The sequence below is a fragment of the Macaca nemestrina genome, chromosome 18, assembly GCF_043159975.1.
Source record: "Macaca nemestrina isolate mMacNem1 chromosome 18, mMacNem.hap1, whole genome shotgun sequence".
Lineage (NCBI taxonomy): Eukaryota > Metazoa > Chordata > Mammalia > Primates > Cercopithecidae > Macaca > Macaca nemestrina.
In genome coordinates, this window is record NC_092142.1 from 4060701 (window position 1) to 4084547 (window position 23847).

The window sequence follows — 23847 nt, forward strand, 5'->3', positions numbered from 1 at the left end:
TTGACCTCTTGGCCTCAAGCAATCCTCCTGCCTTGGCCTCCCAAAGTGCTGGGATTACAAGTATGAGCCACTGCGCCCAGCCTACATTCTTCAAATAATCAGTTTCCAAATTAATTATTTAGAAACCAAAATAAGAAAACCTCACTTCTCTTTTTAACTTCAAAGATTCTACTCTTGTCGACCCACTTAAAAGCCAGAAATGGACCCACTTCAGGACTGGCTCCAAAGACCGCTTTTTTATACTTCAGAGGGAATGAAAAGTCAGCTCCGGAATTCGGTCCTGCGCAGGCTGAGCCAATGCTGAGTTTCCCCTCCCGCTTCCATGATTATTAGCAGATGTGCCATGAATCACCACTCAGGGGAGGTGCTGGACGGCAAACTCACCGGTGGCCACCAGAGGGGGCAAGACACACCCGACACTGGCAGAAGTCCCTCGCTGGGACAGAAATGGAGGGCGCAGCACTCCCTGTATACAGCCAAACCTTCTGATTTCAGACCTGAGGCGGTGGCTCTGCCAATCACTGCCTCCACCCTGAAAATGCCCCTTTATGCACAGCAGTGAACCGAGAAGCCCTCCCAGACCACAGCGCGAGCCCAGGCTACCCTGCACGCTCTCCGTGCTGCTGATGATCGAGTGCAGGGGCTCCTCCTTGTCCTCAGCAGTCTGCGTGCTCAACAGCCGTCCTGCCTGGAAGCTCCAGGCCGGGTTTCGCCTGGGGCCCAACTGGGCTGTGGTCCTCCGAGGACACAGAATTGGTTTTCCTGAAAAGACAAATATGCAGAAAGAACGAGAATTAGGAAGACACGAGAAACAATACGGTAATTTGTCCCATCAAGGGTGTCTAGCAAAAGCCAGTGTGGACACCTCTAAGTCGGATTGTTGCTGAAAGAGAAATCCCCAGGACCAAACGCCACAGAGTCACGGTGTGGTTTCGGCAAGGAGCCCTCACACACGCCGTCAGCTTAAGATATGGGGTCTGGGCCGGGCGCGGTGGCTCAAGCCTGTAATCCCAGCACTTTGGGAGGCCGACACGGGCGGATCACGAGGTCAGGAGATCGAGACCATCCTGGCTGACACGGTGAAACCCCGTCTCTACTTTAAAAAATACAAAAAAAAAAAAACTAGCCGGGCGAGGTGGCGGCGCCTGTAGTCCCAGCTACTCGGGAGGCTGAGGCAGGAGAATGGCGTGAACCCGGGAGGCGGAGCTTGCAGTGAGCTGAGATCCGGCCACTGCACTCCAGCCTGGGCGGCAGAGCGAGACTCCGTCTCAAAAAAAAAAAAAAAAAAAAAAAAAAAAAGATATGGGGTCTGCTCAGAACCGCCGAAGCGAAACTGGAGCGGGTGGGCTGCTGCCTTCTTTTGAGAGCGGGTCTCGCTCTGTCACTGCAATCACGGCTCATTGCTGCCTCGACCTCCCGGGCTCAAGCGATGCTCCTGCCTCCGCCTCACGAGTAGCTGAGACCACAGGCATAGACCACCACGCTCCCATAATTTTTAAAAAGTTTTTTGTAGAAATGGGGTTTTGCTATGTTGCCAAGACTGGTCTCGAACTCCCGGGCTCAAACGATCCTCCTGCCTTGGTCTTACAAAGAGTTGGGATGACAGGCATGAGCCACCGCGCCCAGCTGGCAGGTGCCTGCTGACAGCACTTCCCACTTTCACCTCACAGGTGAGATTTTCCATCAACCCGCAAACTCAAACCTGCCTCGACCCTCGCAGCCCCCGCAGAACCCCCCAAACTCAAACCTGCCTCGACCCTCGCAGCCCCCGCAGAACCCCCCAAACTCAAACCTGTCTCGATCCTCGCAGCCCCTGCAGAACCCACAAACTCAAACCTGCCTCGATCCTCACAGGCCCTGCAGAAGCCCCCGATGGGCCACACTTCCTTGCTCTTAACAGTCAAGAAAAAAAAAATGCTCCCGAAAGGAATCCAAATATTTAAATGTTAATATTCTCAAACTGTCTCATCATGTTCTAAAAGTTGATTCTTTTCCATGACTTTTTCATCCAAAACGGATTTTTTTTTTTTTTGAAACGGAGTCTCGCTTTGTTGTCCAGGCTGGAGTCCAGTGGCATGATCTTGGCTCACAGCAAGCTCTGCTTCCTGGGTTCACAGCATTCTCCTGCCTCAGCCTCCCGAGTAGCTGGGACTACAGGCACCCGCCACTGCGCCCGGCTAATTTTTTTGTATTTTTAATAGAGATGGGGTTTCACCGTGTTAGCCAGGATGGTCTCGACCTCCTGACCTCGTGATCCGCCCGCCTCGGCCTCCCAAAGTGCTGGGATTACAGGCGTGAGCCACCGCGCCCGGCCCAAAACAGACTTTTTAAAAAAAATTAGTGTACTTTAAAAACTGAAAAACAGCTGACGATGGGTTCTACCTTGTAACTAGGAAGGAGACTTGTCTTCTGTAACTTCCTGATCAGCCCGGTGGGCTGAGAAAGTCGCCTGCAGAGTCCAGCGAGGGAGGAAAGCAGCCAGTGTATCCCCAGCCGCACGCAGTTCACCGACACAGGCCCAGCCTTTGATGCTACAGAAACCACAGACACTTTCACTCCAACACAGGACAGGACCCACCCAACACCATCACCCACTGACCCCAGGACCACACACCAGGATCCTGCCTTGGTCAGCAGATTTGCAATACACGGTGGCATCAAGGATACGTGGCCAGCCAGCTACGCCATGTGAAAGTCTAGGCCTAAATGAACCACATCTAACTGGGAGCCTCTCCCGTTCTTCACAAATTTGTAACGAGTACAAAAGATGGACACAGAATATCCAGGAATCAAGGTTTTAAAAATTAACATATCAGCCAGGGGTGAGGTGGCTCACGTCTGTAATCCCAGCACTTTGGGAGGCCGAGGTAGGCAGATCACCTGAGGTCAAGAGTTCAAGACCAGCCTGGCCAACATGGAGAAACCCCGTCTGTACTAAAAATACAAAAGTTAGCCGAGCGCAGTGGTGTGCACCTGTAATCCCAGCTACTCGGGAGGCTGAGGCAGGGGAATGGCTTGAACCCGGGAAGCGGAGGTTGCAGTGAGCCAAGACTGCACCACTGCACTTCAGGCTGAGTGACAGAGCACTTGTCTGTCTCAAAAAAAAAAAAAAAAAAATTAACATATCAACTTCCATACTCCTAAAAGGTACACAAACTTGCCTATTTTTTTTTTTTGAGACCAAGTCTCGCTCTTGTTGCCCAGGCTGCAGTGCAGTGATCTCGGCTCATTGCAACCTCCACCTCCCAGGTTCAAACAATTCTCCTGCCTCAGCCTCCCGAGTAGCTGGGTTTACAGGCACCCGTCACCACACCCAGCTATTTTTTGTATTTTTAGTAGAGACGGGGTTTCACCATGTTGGCCAGGCTGGTCTCGAACTCCTGACCTCAGGCAATCTGCCTGCCTCCGCCTCCCAAAGTGCTGGGATTACAGACATGAGCCACCGTGCCCAGTCAAAACTTGCCTATTCTTTAGGTTTATTCCTGGACTTACAAACAGCACAAACCTAGCCTTTTGTTTTCGTTTCTTTGAGATGGAGTCTCGTTCTGTCACCCAGGCTGCAGTGCAGTGATCTCGGCTCACTGCAACCTCCATCTCCCAGGTTCAAGTAATTCTCCTGTCTCAGCCTCCCAAGTAGCTGGGACTACAGGTGCCTGCCACTACGCCTGACTAATTTTTGTATTTTCAGTAGAGATGAGGTTTCACCTTATTGGCCAGGCTGGTCTCGAACTACTGACCTCAGGTGATCCGCCCAGCTAGGCCTCCCAAAGTGCTGGGATTACAGGTGTGAGCCACCACACCCAGCCAACCCTAGCCTTTATCTCCATGCAGACACCTTAAAAACATCGACCGCAATTCAGAAAATATTCAGTTTCCAAACCATGTAAATATCCAATTATTTGGGTCTACGTAATTGTTCACTTTATTGATACAGTTAAAAAGAAAAAAGAAATCCCGGGACATTTCTTGTGGAATTAAATGGTATTTGGTGTTAGAGGAGTTCGTGAATAGTCTACACTGAACCAGGGCGCTGAAGCCTCTGCCTCCACCCAGAGCAGAGCCAGCCTTGGGAACACAGGAGGGAAGCGCCCAAGCGCCACCCACCCACCCGCAGAGCGTATCCATGTTTCTGATCATTTGTGTAAAAGAAACACAAAAAGGATAAACCAGAAACTGATGTGACTGTGTATTGTTTCCTAGGGCTACTGAAACACAGCACCACAAACTATGCAGTTTCAAAAAGGTCCACAGTTCTGCGCCAGGCATGGTGGCTCACACCTATAATCCCAGCACTTTGGGAAGCCGAGGCGGGCGGATCACGAGGTCAGGAGATCAGGACCATCCCGGCTCACACAGTGAAACCCCGTCTCTACTAAAAATACAAAAAATTAGCCAGGCGTGATGGCGGGCGCCTGTAGTCCCAGCTACTCGGGAGGCTGAGGCAGGAGAATGGCGTGAACCCGGGAGGCAGAGCTTGCAGTGAGCTGAGATCGCGCCACTGCACTCCAGCCTGTGGGACAGAGTGAGACTCCGTCTTATAAAAAAATAAAAAAACACAAAAACTAGCCAGGTGTAGTGGCGTGCACCTGTAGTCCTAGCTACTTGGGAGGCTGAGGTGGGAGGATCGCTTGAGCCCAGGATGTTGAGGCGGTAGCGAGCCAAGATCACACTATTGCACTTCCGCACTTCAGCCTGGGTGAGACAGTGAGACCCCGTCTCAGAAAAATAAAAGATCCCGGGTTCTGGGCAGGGGTGGTGCCCACGGGAGGTGCTGACGGAGAGTCCATCCCGCACCTCTCCCCAGCTTCTGGCAGCAGCTGGCATCCTTGGTGTTTCATGGTTTGCACATGCTCCAGGCTCTGCCTCTTGTAACATGGCAAGCTCTTCTCTATGTGGAGTCCTGGCTGTGTCCAAATTTCCCTCTTCTTATGTGGATACCAGGAATACTGGAGTTAAGCCCCATCCCCATGCAGTGTGACCTCATCACAACCTGATACACCTGAAATGACCCAAATAAGCTCACACTCACAGGTACCAGGGGTCAGGACGCAAACATATCTTTTTTTTTTTTTTTGAGACAGTCTCGCTCTGTCATCCAGGCTGGAGTACAGTGGCCTGATCTCAGCTTACTGCAACCTCCGCCTCCTGGGTTCAGGCGATTCTCCTGCCTCAGCCTCCCGAGTAGCTGGGATTACAGGCACGCACCACCACGCCCAGCTTTTTGTATTTTTAGAAGAGACGGGGTTTCACCACGTTGGCCAGGCTGGTCTCCAACTCGTGACCTCAAGTGATCCACCCACTTTGGCCTCCCAAAGTGCTGGGATTACAGGCATGAGCCACCATACCTGGCCTCTTTTTTTAAAAAAAAATAAAAATAGAGACAAAGTCTCTCTCTGTTGTCCAGCCTGGTCTTGAACTCCTGAACTCAAGCAATCCTCCCACTTTGGCCTCTCAAAGCACTGGGATGACAGGTATAAGCCACTGTGCCCGACCTTCGAACCCCACAGCTCGGTTACCTACAGGAGGTGTGTATGAAGCTCCCCGTGGCACACACCCGGTAGCTTAAAGTAACAGACACTGATTCTCCCACAGTCCTGGAAGCAGGAAGTGCAAGATCAAGGTGCCAGTAGGGCTGCTTCCTCCTGAGGCTGGGAGGGAGGGTCTGTTTTCGCCTCTCCCAGCCTCTGCAGCCTCTGGCATAGATTAGGCTTGTGGGTGGTCGTCTTCTCCCTGTGTCTTCCCGCCAGGACATCTGCCCTTCTCCCTCTACACATGTCTGTTCAAATGTCCCCATTTTATAAGGACACAGTCATGTTGGATTAGGGCCCACTCAAGTGAACTCAACTTGATCACCTGAAAAGACCCCATTTCCAAACATGGTCACATTCACAGGTACTTAGAGTTGGGACTTTAACCTCTTTTGTGGGGAGGCACAATTCAACCTCCAACCAGCATAGATGTGGAAAATGGAAAGAAAGTGGGAAGGGGAGCGGGCCAGCAGAGCTGAGGAATGTGACACTTCCACGCACATCTTCTGTATGTCTCTCTCAGAACCACGGTCAGTGTTCTCATACCCCCCCCCCAAAAAAAAAACATTAATTAGCCAGACATGGTAGCGCACTTGTAGTTATCAGCTACTTGGGAGGCCGAGGTGGGAGGACTGCTTGAACACGGAAGTGGAGGTTGCAGTGAGCCGAGATCACACCACTGTACTCCAGACTGGGCGACAGAGTGAGACTCTGTCTCAAAAAAAGAAAAGAAAAAAAGAAACCATGAAAACAAAACATGGTGCACAGGAACAAAAAATGAAATACAAACAGCAAATACGTACAGCTGTGACAATGACATCACCACTCTGAAAGAAGAACCAACCCAAGAGACTTCAGAAACGGCACCTTGACTGTACTGTGAAACTGCCCTCGGCGGGCAGTGCCATCACCGGGCTCGGGCAGGAGACGCGCCCACCGAGAGGTCAGCAGGTCTGAGCCCGACTTACCCATGTGCCAAGATCAAGTGGACAAGCTCATTGTGGCTAACGAACTGGGGTCCTCACGGTTGAAGAAAAGTCAATGATAAGGAAAGCGACAAAGAAAAACCCTGCGGTGTGGCAGTGGAGGCGCAGGCATCAGTATAGGCTCACGACCTTTCCCATGTGTACAGACTGGATGCAGAAATCAATATCAGAGGATTCACACACACACACATTCCTCCGCTCTGTCCACCGACGCGTGACAGGGCCCAGGCGCGATGACCCCCCACTTAAGCTACAGAGAGCAAAGTCCAAAAGCTGTTCCAGTTTCAGCACTCTAAAGTCCCACGTCCCAGGGAAAGCCTTTGTCCTGGCAAACTAGGACGGTTGGTCACCCTACCTGGAAGCCAGATCTTGGTTTGTGAATACCTCTCTCCAAAAACAGGAAGCAGAGATCCCTGTGGAGCACACGGAGGAGCCCAGGACACCCTGTGGTGTGCAGAAGGACGAGAAAGGACGGAATGTGTCAAGAGGACACACAACCCAGCCAGAAGGGCTCCCAGTGGCAGAATCTAGGACAATTTGTGCAGCGAAATAACGACAATAAAGGATTGTAAGCTGGGACCCAGCGAATCAAGCAACCATCGGTGCACACTGAAACAGAGGAGCAGCAGCAGCTTGTCATCACAGCAGAATTCCAATGAATAAACACAAGGAATGGCAGCAAACAGCGCACCATCAGGAAACACCACAGTAATAACTGTAGCAGGTATAAATTACTGCTATTTTGAGACAGGGTCTCACTCTGTTGCCCAGTCTGGATCACAATGGCACAATCACAGCTCACTGCAGCCTCGACCTTCCCGGGCTCAGGTCATCTTCCCACCTCAGCCTCCTGAGTAGCTGGGACTACAAGCGTGTAATACCACTCGTAAATAATTGTGTGTTTTGTGGTTTTTTTTGAGACTGGGTCTCACTCTGTCGCCCAGGCTGAAGGGCAATAAAGTGATCTTGGCTCACAATAGCCTCGAGCCCCCAGGTTCAAGCGATCCACCTTAACCTTCTGAGTAGCTGAGACTACAGGCTCATGCCACCATGCCCGGCTAATTTGTGTGTTTTCTGTAGAGACAGGGATTCACCATGTTGCCCAGGCTAGTCTCAAACTCCTGAGCTCAAGTGATCCCCCAGCCTCTGCCTCCCAAGTACTGGAATTAGAGCCGTGAGACACCTCGCCCAGCCTAAGGTTATGTATTTTAAGTAGTGGTAGATACTGCCAAGTCACACTCCACAGAGATTCTATCAGTTTACGTTACCACAGCAATGTACTAAAGTGCGTATCATCCCACATTCCTGCCAAGCCAGTGCTGAGATAAAACTCTTGGATCTTTGCCTATTGGTCAGATAAAATTTTCACTGTAGTTTTCACTTACATTTCTCTTATTATAAGCAAAACTGAGCACTGTCCCATATTTTGAAATATTTCCTATTTCCTTTTTTGTTAAGGGACTGCTGGTATCCTCTGATAATTTTTCTGCTACATTTTAAATCATATTGATTTGCAAGAGCTTTTTATATATTAAGGAAATTAGTCTTTTGGTTGTAAAAGCTTTCCTTATTCTAAGATTAAGCATGATTTCCCCATGTTTCATTTTTCTAGTCTTTTTGGTTTTTCCCCAATTAATACGCAGAATTTTTTTTCTCCCCCCAAGACAGAGTCTTGCTCTATTGCCCAGAGCTGGAGCGCAATGGCATGATCTCAGCTCACTGCAACCTTTGCCTTCCAGGTTCAAGCAATTCTCCTGCCTCAGCCTCCCAAGTAGCTGGGTACAAGGTACATGCGACCATGCCTGGCTAATTTTTTTTATTTATTTTTATTTTTTTTTCAGTAGAGACAGGGTTTCACCATGTTGGTCAGGCTGGTCTCGAACTCCTGATCTCATGATCCGCCCACCTTGGCCTCCCAAAGTGCTGGAAATACAGGCACGAGCCACCACACCCAGGCTGTATTTTTTAAAGGATTTAATATAATGTTCATGATGGGAGGAGTACACAGAAGTCTTCACAGTTGGGAAAAAGAAAAAAATAAATCTATATTACTAGCCAGAACTGCAAGACCTTGTATCCTAATTTCAAGATTACGTTAATTGACAGCATTGTTAAAAGCAGATTTGACTTCAGGTTATGCAAACTTTCTACAACAACTTTTTCTTTCTTTTTTTTTTTTTTTGAGATGGAGTCTTGCTCTGTCACCCAGGCTGGAGTGCAGTGGCCGGATCTCAGCTCACCGCAAGCTCCGCCTCCCGGGTTTACGCCATTCTCCTGCCTCAGCCTCCCGAGTAGCTGGGACTACAGGCGCCCACCACCACGCCCGGCTAGTTTTTTTTGTATTTTTTTTAGTAGAGACGGGGTTTCACCATGTTAGCCAGGATGGTCTCGACCTCCTGACCTCGTGATCCACCCGTCTCGGCCTCCCAAAGTGCTGGGATTACAGGCTTGAGCCACCGCGCCCGGCCTTTTTTTTTTTTTTTTTTTTTTTTTTTTTGATACAGAGTCCCGCTCTTTCGCCCAGGCTAGAGTGCAGTGGCATGATCTCAGCTCACTGCAAGCTCCACCTCCCGGGTTCACGCCATTCTCCTGTCTCAGCCTCCCGAGCAGCTGGGACTACAGGTGCCCAACACCATGCTCGGCTAATTTTTGTATTTTTAGTACACATGGAGTTTCACTATGTTAGCCAGGATGGTCTCGATCTCCTGACCTCATGATCCGCCCGCCTCGGCCTCCCAAAGTGCTGGGATTACAGGTGTGAGCCACCGCGCCCAGCCTCTACAATAACTTTTAACCACTAGGTCGGGTGCAGTGGCTCATGCCTGTAATCCCAGCACTTTGGGAGGCCAAGGCCAGAGCGTGGCTTCAGCTCAGGGTTTTGAGACCAGCCTGGGTAACAAGGTAAAACCCCATCTCTACAAAAAATAGCCAGGTGTGGTGGTGCATGCCTGTAGTCCCAGCTACTTGGGAGGATCACTTGAGCCTACAAGGTAGAGGTTGCGGTCAGTCAAAATCATGCCACTGTATTCCAGGGTGGGAGATGGAGCCAGGCCCTGTCTCAAAAAAAAATTAAAAATTAAAAAAAAGAAATAAGGCCGGGCGCGGTGGCTCAAGCCTGTAATCCCAGCACTTTGGGAGGCCAAGGCGGGTGGATCACGAGGTCAGGAGATCGAGACTATCCTGGCTAACATGGTGAAACCCCGTCTCTACTAAAAATACAAAAAACTAGCCGGGCGTGGTGGCGGGCGCCTGTAGTCTCAGCTACTTGGGAGGCTGAGGCGGGAGAATGGCGTGAACCTGGGAGGCGGAGCTTGCAGTGAGCCGAGATCACGCCACTGCACTCCAGCCTGGGAGACACAGCGAGACTCCGTCTCAAAAAAAAAAATAAATAAATAAAATAAAATAAAATAAAGAAATAAATAAACCACTAGAGGAATAAATCTGCCTGAACCAGATACCAAACATGCTATCTGCACAATTTCTGTCTTTGTGTTTCTCCTATACCCTACAGGAAAAACCACAAACCTCAATGTCAGACTACAAGGTTAAACTATCTGGTGGTTTGGAGTTGCACAAAATGGGAAGCACTGATAGTCTGAATGTGACACCACACATCCCTCCCCTTCCACCCCCACATCCCTACCCACTACTGCGAGTGCCCATGCAGCTCCTCCACTCTGCAGCCGCAGTCCCAGTAGCTGGGACTCCTTCCCATCCGAGTTGCTGCAGGACCCGGCTGCAGGCCCTCTCTCCCATTAAGGCCTCCCTGGCCCCTGCGGTTCACAATAATCTCTTCCTATGAATTCACTGTACTTAAACTTTTTATGTTGCCCATTTAACAAATTTTTGCATTGGCCAGGTGCAGTGGCTCACACCTATAACCTCAGCACTTGGGGAGGCCGAGGTGGGTGGGTGGATCACCTGAGGTCAGGGGTTCAAGACCAGCCTGATCAACAGGGTGAAACCTCATCTCTACTAAAAATACAAAAATCAGCCGGGCGTGGTGGCAAGTGCCTGTAATCCCTGCTACTCGGGAGGCTGAGACAAGAGAATCACTTGAACCTGGGAGACGGAGGTTGCAGTGAACCAAGATTATGCCACTGCACTCCAGCAGCCTGGGCGACAAGAGTGAAACTCCGTCTCAAAAAAAAAAAAAAAAAAAAAGAATTATTCACGTATTTACTATTTCTTTCTTTATTAGAAAAGGGCTTGCTCTGTCACCCAGGCTGGAGTGCAGTGGTGCAGTCATGGCTCACTGCATTCTTGAACTCCTGGGCTCAAGGGACCTTCCTGCCTTACTCTCCTGAATAGCCGGGACTGCAGGTAAGCACCATCACACATGACTAATTAAAATTTTTTTTTTTTTTGTAGAGACAGGGTATTTCCATGTTGACCAGGCTAAGCTCCTGGTCTCAAGCAGTCTTCCCACCTTAGCCTCCCAAAGCTGCTGGGATTACAGGTCTGAGCCACCATGCCCGGCCTGTGCTGCTCATTTGAAACTGCTGCTATATGCCAGCATATGACATTTCCCACTGTTAATTTTTTGGTTAATGTATAATTTATCTCACTAACTTAGGGCAGGGACAAGCTTTTATTTCTCAGTAACACTCTTTGAAGACAGGAACATCCCTATTTCTTGGTATGCCAAAGCATCTACCACAAAAGCTACCCTTTACAAAATTTTTTTTTTTTTTTTTTTTTTTGAGATAGAGTTTTTGCTCTCCTTGCCCAGGCTAGAGCGCAATGGCATGATCTCGGCTCACCCCATCCTCCTCCTCCCGGGTTCAAGTGATTCTCCTGCCTCAGCCTCCCAAGTAGCTGGGATTACAGGCATGTGCCACCACGCCTGGCTAATTTTGTATTTTTAGTAGAGACAGGGTTTCTACATGTTGGTCAGGCTGGTCTCGAACTCCCGACCTCAGGTGATCGGCCCACATCGGCCACCCAAAGTGCTGGGAGTACGGGCGTGAGCCACCGCGCCCAGACCTTTTTGTCTGTTTGTTTGAGACGCAGTCTCACTCTGTCACCCAGGATGGAGTACACAGGCACAATCTCGGCTCACTGCAAACTCCGCCTCCCAGTTCAAGCCATTCTCGGGCCTCAGCCTCCCGAGTAGCTGGGACTACAGATGCACATCACCAAGCCCAGTTAATTTTTATATTTTTAGTAGAGACGGGGTTTCTCCATGTTGCCCAGGCTGGTCTGGAACTCCTGACCTCAGGTGATCCGCCCACCTCGGCCTCCCAAAGTGCTGGGATTACAGTTGTGAGCCACCGCGCCTGGCAACAAACATAAATTTTTTTTTTTAATAGACATAAACCTCACTGTGCTCAAGCAGAAGCACATTCAGGGAGCCAAAAGATGGTGCCAGGGGTCCTGCAAGGTCATTTCAAACTCACTTTCAAGATTAAAAACACGCCTGTAATCCCAACACTTTGCGAGGCTGAACCAGGTGGATCACTTGAGGCCAGAAGTTTGAAACCAGCCTGGCCAATGGCATGGTGAAACCCCATCTCTACGAAAAATACAACAATTAGCTGGGGGTGGTGGCACATGCCTATAATCCTAGCTACTCAGAAGGCTGAGGCGGGAGAATCACTTGAACCCGAGAGGCGGAGGTTGCAGCGAGCCAAGATCTTGCCACTGCACTCCAGCCCAGGTGACAAGAGCAAAACTCTGTCTCAAAAAAAAAAAAACAAACAAAAAACAAAAATTAAAAACGGCAACTGCCTACAGGGGTCGCTCAAGTAAGGCAGATGAGGAAGAGCGCACTGCGCATGCTCTGTGCTTGAAGAAAAACACCTATCTGTCCCGTACACCACCCACAGTTCTTCTGTGGTTCTGCTTCTGGACGGCATCTTCAGTTACGCTCTTTACATACACATGCTGAGTATTTTTTTTCAGCTGTGAGAAATGCTCAATTATTTTTCTGAAACTACATGTCTCAATGAGCCTACAATTTTACCACGTGCAACACAGAGAATAATTTCACATTTAGATTTAATTCCGCTCCACAGAATGCCCCTTCCTGTACGGCTGCATTGTGTCCCAGCAGAGCTCTATAGGTTATTACCTACAGAGCTCCTATAGGAACTCAGAATGTCAGCAAAATAAGACTACGAGCACGCTCTGGAGAGCCGGCAAAAGCAGGCAGTTTCTGGAGGAGGGCTGACACACAGAGGAAGGGAACAGCACCAAATGAGGACGGTGCAATCATGCCACTCAAGAGTGGGGAAAACACTAGGAGAAAATGTGTACAATGTATACCTCTAATGGTCGTAACATCCAGGTTAGAGACTAGGGCAACCAAAGAAGCTGGAAAGTAAGGGGAGACCCCTGAAAGGAAAGTCAAAGGAAGAGAGCCCCAAATTCTGCAAATAAACTCTCAGAGGTCTCTGCCTGGGCCCCCTGAACCATGCACGTGCGGGGCTACGGGTAAAAGAAACGAACCACTGCCTACGAAAAAGGGTCTGCAGTCTGAGTCCAGCCAAGATCCCACTTGAAAAAAACAACTTTTCAGGAGAACATAACAGAGTTCAGAGACTCCAGAAGATGCATCCCCGGTATCCAGGATGTCATCAAAAATTACTTGACAGAGAAATGGGAAAATGTGACCCCTGCTGAACAGAATAGCTAATTAATGGACACCAATCCCAAGAAGATCCAGATGTTGGAATCAGAAAGACAAAGATTTAAAAGCAGCCATTACAAAAATACTATACGACAAAATAAAATACGCCCAAAATAAAAGATGGGATATTTCAGATGCATTATCTTTAGCTGTAACTCTAGATATTATTCAACATAAAACAGAGACGAAAAAAATTCAGAGCCAGGCACAGTGGCTCACGCCTGTAATCCCAGCACTTTGGGAGACCAAGGAGGGTGGATCACCTGAGGTCAGGAGTTCAAGACAAGCCTGGCCAAGATGGTGAAACCCCATCTCTACTAAAAATACAAAATGTAGCTGGGCATGGTGGCAGGCCCCTGTAATCCCAGCTACTCGGGAGGCTGAGGCAGGAGAACTGCCTGAACCAGGAGGTGGAGGTTGCAGTGAGCTGACACTGCGCCACTGCACTCCAGCTTAGGCAACAGAGTGAGACTCCGTTTCAAAAAAAAAATGAAAAAAACAAAATTCAGAACAAATGAACAGAGCCTTAGGATATCTGCAACAACAGAAACAAGTTTACCATACATGTAACTGGAGTGTCAGAAAAAGAGAAATATAATGGGACAGAAAAAAAAAACTGAAGAAATAAACAAAATTTTCCCCCAAATTTGGTTAAAGACATAAATTTACAGATTCAAAAAGCTCCATGAACCACTAATAGGAAAATTTCAAAGAAAAACATCTAGATGTATCGGCCGGGCGCAGTGGCTCAAGCCTGTAATCCCAGCACTTTGGGAGGCTGAGATGGCCGGATCATGAGGTCAGGAGGTCGAGACCATCCTGGCTAACACGGCGAAACCCCATCTCTACTAAAAAATACAAAAAAACTAGCCAGGCGAGGTGGTGGGCGCCTGTAGTCCCAGCTACTTGGGAGGCTGAGGCAGGAGAATGGCACAAACCCGGGAGGCGGAGCTTGCAGTGAACTGAGATCCAGCCACTGCACTCTAGTCTGGGCGACAGAGCGAGACTGTCTCAAAAAAAAAAAAGAAAAACATCTAGATATATCATAAACAAACTGTTGAAAACCAAGGAAAAGAGACAGTTTTGGAAGGAGCCAGAGGAAAAAGACACATTCCACAGGAGAAGAATGACAGCTAACTCCTCACCAGAAATGATGGAGACCAGAAGACAATGGTAGAGCATCTTTAAAGCCTTCAACAGCAGATGTGCACTAAAAGAAATGTTGCAATTCTTCAGGCTGAATAAAAATCCTATCTGATGGGAACTTAGATCTTCAGCAAGGAATGCAGAAGTATCAGTAATGGTAACCTGAGATAAAAAGTATTTTTCTCAGCCAGGTGTGGAGGCTCACGCCTGTAATCCCAGCCCTCTGGGAGGCCAATGCAGGTGGATCATGAGGTCAGGAGTTCCAGACCAGCCTGGCCAACATGGTGAAACCCTGTCTCTATTAAAAATACAAAAATTAGCCAGGTGTGGTAGTGTGCGCCTGTAATCCTAGCTACTTGGGAGGATGAGGCAGGAGAATCGCTTGAACCTGGGAGGCAGAGGTACAGTGAGCCGAGATCGAGCCACTGCACTCCAACCTGGGGGACAAGAGCGAGACTTCGTCTCAAAAAAAAAAAAAAAAAATTAGCTAGTTGTGGTGGCAGGCACCTGTAATCCCAGCTACTCGGGGGGCTGAGGCTGGAGAATCACTTGAACCCTGGAGGTGGAGGTTGCAGTGAGCCAAGATCACACCACTGCACTCCAGCCTCAGCAACAGAGGGAGACTCCATCTCAAGAACAACAAAAAACAATTCTTCTGAGTCCAGGCACAGTAGCTCACGCCTGTAATCCCAGCACTTTGGGAGGCCAAGGAGGGCAGATCACCTGAGGTCAGGGAGTCTGAGATCAGCCTGGCCAACATGGTGAAACTTCGTCTCTAAAATAAAAAAAAAAAAAAATTAGCCAGGCATGGTGGCACACACCTGTAATCCCACCTCTGCAGGAAGCTGAAGCAGGAGAATCGCTTGAACTCAGGAGGTGGGGAGGTTGCAGTGAGCCAACATCATGCCACCAGACTCCAGCCTGAGCAATAGAGTGAGACTTCATCTCAAAAAAAAAAAAAAAAAAAAAAAAAAGTACTTTTCTCTTAATATATTTAAACTATATATGACAGGCCAGGTGCAGTGGCTCACACCATAATCCCAACACTTTGGGAGGCCAAAGAAGGTGGATCACCTGAGGCCAGGAGTTCAAAACCAGTCTGGCCAACATAATGAAGTCCCGTCTCTACTAAAAATGCAAAAAATTAGCTGGGCGTGGGGGTGGGCGCCTGTAGTCGCAGCTACTGGGAATGCTGAGGCAGGAGAATCACTGGAGCCCGGGAGGCAGAGGTTACAGTGAGCCAAAATCATGCCACTGTACTCCAGCCTGGGTGACAGAGTGAGATTTCATCTCAAAAAAATAAATAAATAAAATATGACAGTCAAAAGCAAAACTTAAGGCATTATCTTGTGGTATTTGCAACATATGTGAGTGTGATGCACATGACAACTGTAACATAAAAGATGGGGTGGGGAAGAGAATTCATGTATAGAGTTACAAGATTTTGACATTTTACATGAAGTATTATAATACTAATTCTAAATTAGACTATGACAAGGGTGCATATTTCTTTTAAAAAAATTGTTTTAGATGGGTGCCTTGCTACGTTGCCCAGGTTGGTCTCAAACTCTGGGGCTCAAGGGATCCTCCTGCCTCGGCCTCCCAAAGTGCGGGGATTACAGGAGTGAGCCACCACACCTGGCCAAGGGGGCATATTTCAAACACCAGAGTAACCAGAAGAATCGCTTTAAAAAGCATTAGATGAACCACAATGGAAATCTCAAATATATTTAATTAATAAGGAAAGGAAAAACGGAAAAAATCAAAAGGACAAATAAAAGGCAAATAATAAAATGGTAGCAATAAATCCAACTATATCAATATTTACTCGTATATTAATGAACTGAACTCTAATTGTAAGGCAAGGATTGTCGGAATTAATAAAGGAAGACGTAATTATATGCTATCTACAAGACACTTTAAATATAAAGAAAAAGATACACTGAAGACAAATGAATGGAAAAATACATACCATCCAAAAAGTGTGTTTAAGAAGGCTGGAGTGGCTCTACTAATATCAAGTAAAATATATTTCAAAATAAAAAACATTAGGAAAAAAGAAGGGTATTTCAGAATACCACAAGGAACAATTCATCAGGAAAATGTAAGCACAAGTATGTATTTGCCTAATAACAGAGTTTCAAAATACATGAAGTTAAAATGGAAAGAATTAAAGAAAAAACAATTCCACAATCATAGTTGATCTTAACACTCCTCTCCCAACAACTGACAGAACCAAACCAAAAAACAAAACAGAAGCCAGGCACAGTGGCTCATGCTTGTAATCCCAGCATTTTGGGAGGCTGAGACAGTAGAGTCGCTTGAACCCTAGAGACAGAGGTTGCAGTGAGCCAAGATCGCGCCACTGCACTCCAGTCTGGGCGACAGAGAGATCCTGTCCCCCCCCCAAAAAAAAAGAAAAAATAGAAAGCCAGCCAGTCCAGAAGAAAAACCTGGGGCAAAAGATATGAACGGCATTTCACGGTGGCTACAGAAGGCAAAGCAGCAGCAAACTACGTATGAACACAGCAAGCTCTCTACGAGCTCCAAAGTAACAGAACACAGAGAAGGGCGTGTCCCTGAGGGAAGATGTATATCTGCACTTACTACAGTAGTACAAGTAAGTAGTGGCAGGACCCACAGGTAATTAATAGTAATTATGAAGGCAGCAGGTGCTCTGAGCAGCAGCAAGGCTTCTCAAGGTTTACCTGTTCACATGGTTTTGGCTTTTCAATCAAACCATATTTATTTATTCAAAACAGATATTAAATTATAAAAAATATGAGGCTGCCCGGCACAGTGGCTCACGACTGTAATCCCAGCACTTTGGGAGGCCGAGGCGGGTGAAACACAAAGTCAGGAGCTCGAGACCAGCCAGGCCAACATGGTGAAACTCTGTCTCTACTAAAAATACAAAAATTAGCTGGGTGTGGTGGCGTGCGCCTGTAATCCCAGGCGGGGCAACACAACGAGACTCCGTCTCGGCGGGGGGCAAAAAAATATGAGGCTGTCACAAAAGTGCTAATGTTTTCCCTGCTGTCAATGTTGACGTCACGTGAAAGCTGGTATGGACACATCGGATGAAGAATTCAGTCTAAGGGCCTCTCAGGAGCCAAGGCCCAATGACCAGGCTAAGTGGACCCAGCAAAGACAGAGGGAGGGGTCCTGAGGCACGAACACAGAGAAGGTCCTATGCTCGAGGCAAACAAGGACGAGGTACAAGATGAGAGCCAGAAGGGGCCACTGTGCTGCCTCACAGACCTGGGAAGAAGTTTTTTGAGAAAAGACTTTCATTTTTCAAGAGGGAGATTATTTTAAAGAATAAGGCCTAGTACAGTGGCTCAAACCTTTAATCCCAGCACTCTAGGAGGCTGAGGCAGGCAGATCATTTGAGCCCAGGAGTTTGAGACCAGCCTGGGCAAACTGGTGAAACCCCGTCCCTACCCAAAATGCAAAAACTTAGGTGGACATGGTGGCACGCACCTGTAGTTCCAGCTACTTGGGTACTTGAGGCGGAAGCATCACTTGAGCCCAGAGGGTAAAGGCTGCAGTGAGCTGAGATCATACCACTGCACTCTAGCCTGGGTGACAAAGCGAGACCCTGTCTTTAAAACAAATAAGAAAAGCTGGGTGCAGTGGCTCATGCCTGTAATTCCAGCACTTTGGGAGGCTGAGATGGGCAGATCGCCTGAGGTCGGGAGTTTGAGACCAGCCTGACCAACATGGAGAAACTCCATCTCTACTAAAGATACAAAATTAGTGGCCGGGCGCGGTCGCTCAAGCCTGTAATCCCAGCACTTTGGGAGGCCGAGACGGGCGGATCACGAGGTCAGGAGATCGAGACCATCCTGGCTAACACGGTGAAACCCCGTCTCTACTAAAAAATACAAAAAACTAGCCGGGCGAGGTGGCGGGCGCCTGTAGTCCCAGCTACACAGGAGGCTGAGGCAGGAGAATGGCGTAAACCCGGGAGGTGGAGCTTGCAGTGAGCTGAGATCGTGCCACTGCACTCCAGCCCGGGCGACAGAGTGAGACTCCGTCTCAAAAAAAAAAAAAAAAGGCCGGGCGCAGTGGCTCAAGCCTGTAATCCCAGCACTTTGGGAGGTCGAGACGGGCGGATCACGAGGTCAGGAGATCGAGACCATCCTGGCTAACCCGGTGAAACCCCGTCTCTACTAAAAAATACAAAAAACTAGCCGGACGAGGTGGCGGGCGCCTGTAGTTCCAGCTACTCGGGAGGCTGAGGCAAGAGAATGGCGTGAACCCGGGAGGCGGAGCTTGCAGTGAGCTGAGATCCGGCCACTGCACTCCAGCCTGGGCGACAGAGCAAGACTCTGTCTCTGGAAAAAAAAAAAAAAAAAAAAAAAGGCCGGGCGCGGTGGCTCAAGCCTGTAATCCCAGCACTTTGGGAGGCCGAGACGGGCGGATCACAAGGTCAGGAGATCGAGACCACAGCGAAACCCCGTCTCTACTAAAAATACAAAAAATTAGCCGGGTGCGGTGGCGGGCGCCTGTAGTCCCAGCTACTCAGGAGGCTGAGGCAGGAGAATGGCGTGAACCCAGGAGGCGGAGCTTGCAGTGAGCCGAGATCGCGCCACTGCACTCCAGCCTGGGCAACAGCGTGAGACTCCGTCTCAAAAAAAAAAAAAAAATTAGCCAGGCGTGGTGGCGCATGCCTGTAATCCCAGCTACTTGGGAGGCCGAGGCAGGAGAATCACTTGAACCCGGGAGGCAGATGTTGTGGTGAGCCGAGATGGTGCCACTGCATTCCAGCCTGGGGAACAAGAGTGAAACTCCATCTCAAAAAAAAAAAAAAAAAGCATTCAGTAAGATGGTAGAATACAAAACTCAACAGCCATCCTATATACAGAAAACTAGTTAGAAAATATGACATGAGACCCCAGGAACAAAAACTAAACAATTAAGAATGCATAATGTTGGCCGGGCGCGGTGGCTCACGCCTGTAATCCCAGCACTTTGGGAGGCCGAGGCGGGCGGATCACAAGGTCAGGAGATCGAGACCACGGTGAAACCCCGTCTCTACTAAAAATACAAAAAATTAGCTGGGCGCGGTTGTGGGCGCCTGTAGTCCCAGCTACTCGGGAGGCTGAGGCAGGAGAATGGCGTGAACCCGGGAGGCGGAGCTTGCAGTGAGCCGAGATCGCGCCACTGCATTCCAGCCTGGGCGACAGAGCGAGACTCCGTCTCAAAAAAAAAAAAAAAAAAAAAAAAAAAAGAATGCATAATGCATTCACCGAGAAAGCTGCAAAATCTTTCCTTTTTTTCTTCTTTGGCAAGATCTTTAAGAAAACTTTGAAACACTACTAGGGCCAAGGACTGTCATTAAATAACCCGCTTAAGACTGTTACATACACTACACATTCACAGGCAGAAGGCTAGTAAGTAAACTACAGATATTACCTAACACTTGGAAAGCATCAGAGAGAAATGGGGCAACGCTGTGTAACGTGTGCTGATGCTGAATTACCTCTAACACAAAGAAAAAAAACGAGGTAGAACAGCAGTTTGCACACATTACCATGCTGTTCAAATGCATATACATAATGTTTATGTGATGCGCGCATGCATAGCTATTCTCATATGCCAGGCAGATCTCTGCAAGGACACCCAAAAACTGGCTAATGGACTTGCCACCAGGAGGGCTGGTGCCTGAGGCATGTCAGTGGGAGATGGGCTTTTCATCAGACATACCTCTGTATCGTTTGCATATTGGACTATATATATCAATAGTCTATCTACAAAATACCCTACTTATAAAACTATTTACAAAAGTTAACATTACAGGCCAGGCGAGGTGGCTCATGCCTGTAATCTCAGCACTTTGGGAGGCCAAGACAGGCGGATCAGCAGAGGTCAGGAGTTTGAGACCAGCCTGGCCAACATGGTGAAACCCCGTCTCTACTAAAAATACAAACATTAGCTGGGCATGGGGGTGCACACCTGTAATCCTAGTTACTTGGGAGACCAACTGCTTGAACCTGGGAGGCGGAGGTTCACTGAGCTGAGATCACATCTCTGCACTCCAGCCTAGGCGACAGTGAGACTCTGTCTCAAAACAAAACATTGCATTATAAAAAACACTTACAAACTTACCAGAAACAAACACATTTACAAAATCTCAAACACATTTTTAAACTATTCTCATTCTAAAATTCATATGGAAAAGTTAAGTGTACATAAATAGCCAAGGAAATTTTGAAAAAAGTGAGGAAATACTATCAAATATTAAAGAACATTAATATAAAGCTACACTATTAACATAAATTTCCAGACCAAGCATGGCTGCTCACACCTGTAAGCCCAGCACTTTGGGAGGGAGATCAGGCAGGAGGAGGATCCCTCGAGCTCAGGAGTTGGAGGCCAGCCTAGGTAACATAGTGAGACCCCCCAACTCTCAAAAAGTAAAAATGAAAAAGAATTTAAATTCATTTCCAGCAGGGCACAGGGGCTCATGTTTGTAACCCCAGCGCTTTCGAAGGCCAAGTTGGGAGGATCACTTGAGGCCAGGAGGAGTTCTAGACCAGCCTGGGCAACATAGCAAGACCAACCTGTTTTTTTTTTTTTTTTTTTGAGATGGAGTCTGGCTCTATCGCCCAGGCTGGAGTGCAGTGGCCAGATCTCAGCTCACTGCAAGCTCCGCCTCCTGGGTTTACACCATTCTCTTGCCTCAGCCTCCCGAGTAGCTGGGACTACAGGCGCCCGCCACCTCGCCTGGCTAGTTTTTTGTATTTTTTAGTAGAGACGGGGTTTCACCGTGTTCGCCAGGATGGTCTCGATCTCCTGACCTCGTGATCCGCCCATCTCGGCCTCCCAAAGTGCTGGGATTACAGGCTTGAGCCACCGCGCCCGGCCAACCAACCTGTTTTTTTAATTTCCACCGTCACTTCTTCAGTTAAAATGAATTCCAGATGGGCCATAGAAGTAAAAATAAAAGCTAAAAGTACTGAAAGAAAACATGAAATATTTAATAACTTTATTGACATATATCTGCCATATAATTCACCCATTTGAAGTGCACAATTCAGTGGTTTTAGTATATTCACAAAGGTATACAGCCACGACCACTAACTATAGATTTTTTTTTTTTTTGAGACGGAATCTCGCTCTGCAGCCCAGGCTGGAGAGCAGTGGCGCCATCTCAGCTCACTGCAAGCTCCGCCTCCCAGGTTCATGCCATTCTCCTGCCTCAGCCTCCCGAGTAACTGGGACTACAGGCGCCCACCATTGCGCCCGGCTAATTTTTTGTATTTTTTTTTTTTAGTAGAGATGGGGTTTCACCATGTTACTCAGCACGGTCTCGATCTCCTGACCTTGTGATCTGCCCACCTCGGCCTCCCAAAGTGCTGCGATTACAGGCGTAAGCCACTGTGCCCGGCCAACTACAGAACATTTTTATCACCCCAAAAGGAAGCCCTAAAGCCACTCATGCTCACTCTCTTTTCCCTCTCCCACCAGCTCTCGGCAACTACTCAACTACGTCTGTCTCTATGGATTTGCCTTTTCTGGGCACCTCAAAGAAACACAATCATACAATATATGGTCTTTTGTCTGGCTTCTTTGACTTAGCATAAAGGCTCTGGGGTTCATCCACATCTAGCATGCATCAGCATCTCATTCCTTTTCGTAGCTGAAGAGCACACCACTGTATAGACGATTTTTTCCATTCATCAGATGATGGGCAACTGGGTGGCTTCCAGCTTTTTTATGAGACGGAGTTTCGCTCTCATTGCCAGGCTGGAGTGCAGTGGCGTGATCTCGGCTCACCACAACCTCTGCCTCCCAGGTCCAAGCGATTCTCCTGCCTCAGCCTCCTGAGTAGCTGGGATTATAGGCCTGTGCCACCACACCCAGCTAATTTTGTATTTTTTTTTTTTAGTAGAGACGGGGTTTCTCCATTTGGTCAGACTGGTCTCAAACTCCTGACCTCAGGTGATTGGCCAGCCTTGGCCTCCCAAATTGCTGGGATTACAGGCCTGAGTCACTGCGCCCAATCTTTTTTTTTTTTTTTGAGACGGAGTCTCACTCTGCAGTGGTGTAATCTCTGCTCACTGCAACCTCCACTTCCCAGGGTCAAGTGATTCTCCTGCTGAGGCACCCGCCACCACACCCAATTAATTTTTGCATTTTTAGTAGAGATGGGTTTTACCATGTTGGCCAGGCTAATCTTGAACTCCTGACCTCAAGTAATCCGCCCACCTTAGCCTCCCAAAGTGCTGGGATCATAAACATGAGCCACTGCACCTGGCACAGCTTCCAACTTTTTGCTGTAACTTTTGTTTTGCGGGGGCGGGGGAGGGTTTCACTGTGTTGCCTGGAGTGCAGGAGCTGTTTACAGGCACCGTCATGGTACATGGTAGTCTCCAACTGGCAGGCTTAAGTGATCCTCCCACCTCAGCCTCCCAAGCAGCTGGGATTAGAAGGGCGCACCACCACGCCTGGCCCATTTCCACTTTTTTTTTTTTTTTGAGACAGGGTCTTGCTCTTTGACCAGGCTGAAGTGCAGTGGCACAATCATAGCTCAATGTAGTCTCAAACTCCCAGGTTTGAGCAGTTCCCCGACCTCAGCCTCCCGAGTGGCTGGAACCACAGGCATGTGCCACCACACCCAGCAATTTTTAAAAATGTTTTGTAGAGATGGAGTCTCACTATATCGTCCAGGCTGGCATTCAACTCCTGGCCTGAAGCAATCCTCCTGCCTCGGCCTCCCAAAGTGCTGGGATACCAGGCATGAGCTACCACACCCAGCCTTGTTTCCACCTTCTGATGGACCTTCAGATTGCTTTCATTTTTGGGTTATTATGAATAACGCTACCATGAACATTCATGTGTAAGCTGTTCTGTGGACATGTTTTCATGTCTACAAGGTATGTTCCTGGGGTAGAACCGTGGGGTCATACGGTAATCGGTTTCACTGTTCGAGGAGCTGCCACAATGTTTTCCTGCAGAGACTGCACCATTTTACATTCTCACCGGCAGCGTGCGAGGGTTCTGATTTTTCTACATCCTAGTTATCCATTTAGTATCACCTTTTTTTGTTGTTGTTGTTTCTTTAATGTTTAATTATAGCCACCCCAGTGGGTAGGAAGTACTAACTCACTGTGGTTTTGCTTTGCAGTTCCTAAATGGCTAATGATGCCAGGCATCTTGAGTTTTTAAAAAAAAAAAATGATTTAAGAAGAAATCTTTCTAAACAAAATATATAACCCAAAAGGCCATAAATATAAGAACTACATAAAAATTTAAGTCAAAAGACAAACGCCCAGGTGAGGTGGCTCACGCCTATAATCCCAGCACTTTGGGAGGCCGAGGCAGGTGGATCATTTGAGGTCAGGAGTTCGACACCAGCCTGGCCAACATGGTGAAACCCCGTCTCTACCAAAAATACAAAAATTAGCCGGGCATGGTAGCAGCCATCTGTAATCCCAGCTACTCGGGAGGCTGAGGCAGGAGACATGCTTGAACTCGGAAAGCAAAGGCTGCAGTGAGCCAAGACCGTGCCACTGCACTCCAGCCTGGGCAACAGACAGAGTGAGAC

At 48.3% G+C, this 23847-nt stretch overlaps 1 protein-coding gene across 2 annotated transcripts in view; it reads right to left on the reverse strand.

The window, feature by feature from the left end:
* Positions 1-23847, reverse strand: part of LOC105467857 (TNF receptor associated protein 1) — a 70116-nt gene that overhangs the window by 35203 nt on the left and 11066 nt on the right. Inside the window, exons 1-2 of one of the 2 annotated variants that reach the window (XM_011717633.2) lie at positions 6497-6515; positions 604-762 (exon numbers count right to left, since the gene is read on the reverse strand). In XM_011717633.2, coding sequence (XP_011715935.1) covers positions 604-762; positions 6497-6500 — 163 coding nt within the window. In that variant the 5' untranslated portion in view covers positions 6501-6515. Of the gene's footprint in view, positions 1-603; positions 763-6496; positions 6516-23847 lie in introns of those variants that run through there. The other variant, XM_011717632.2, reaches the window with a different exon arrangement.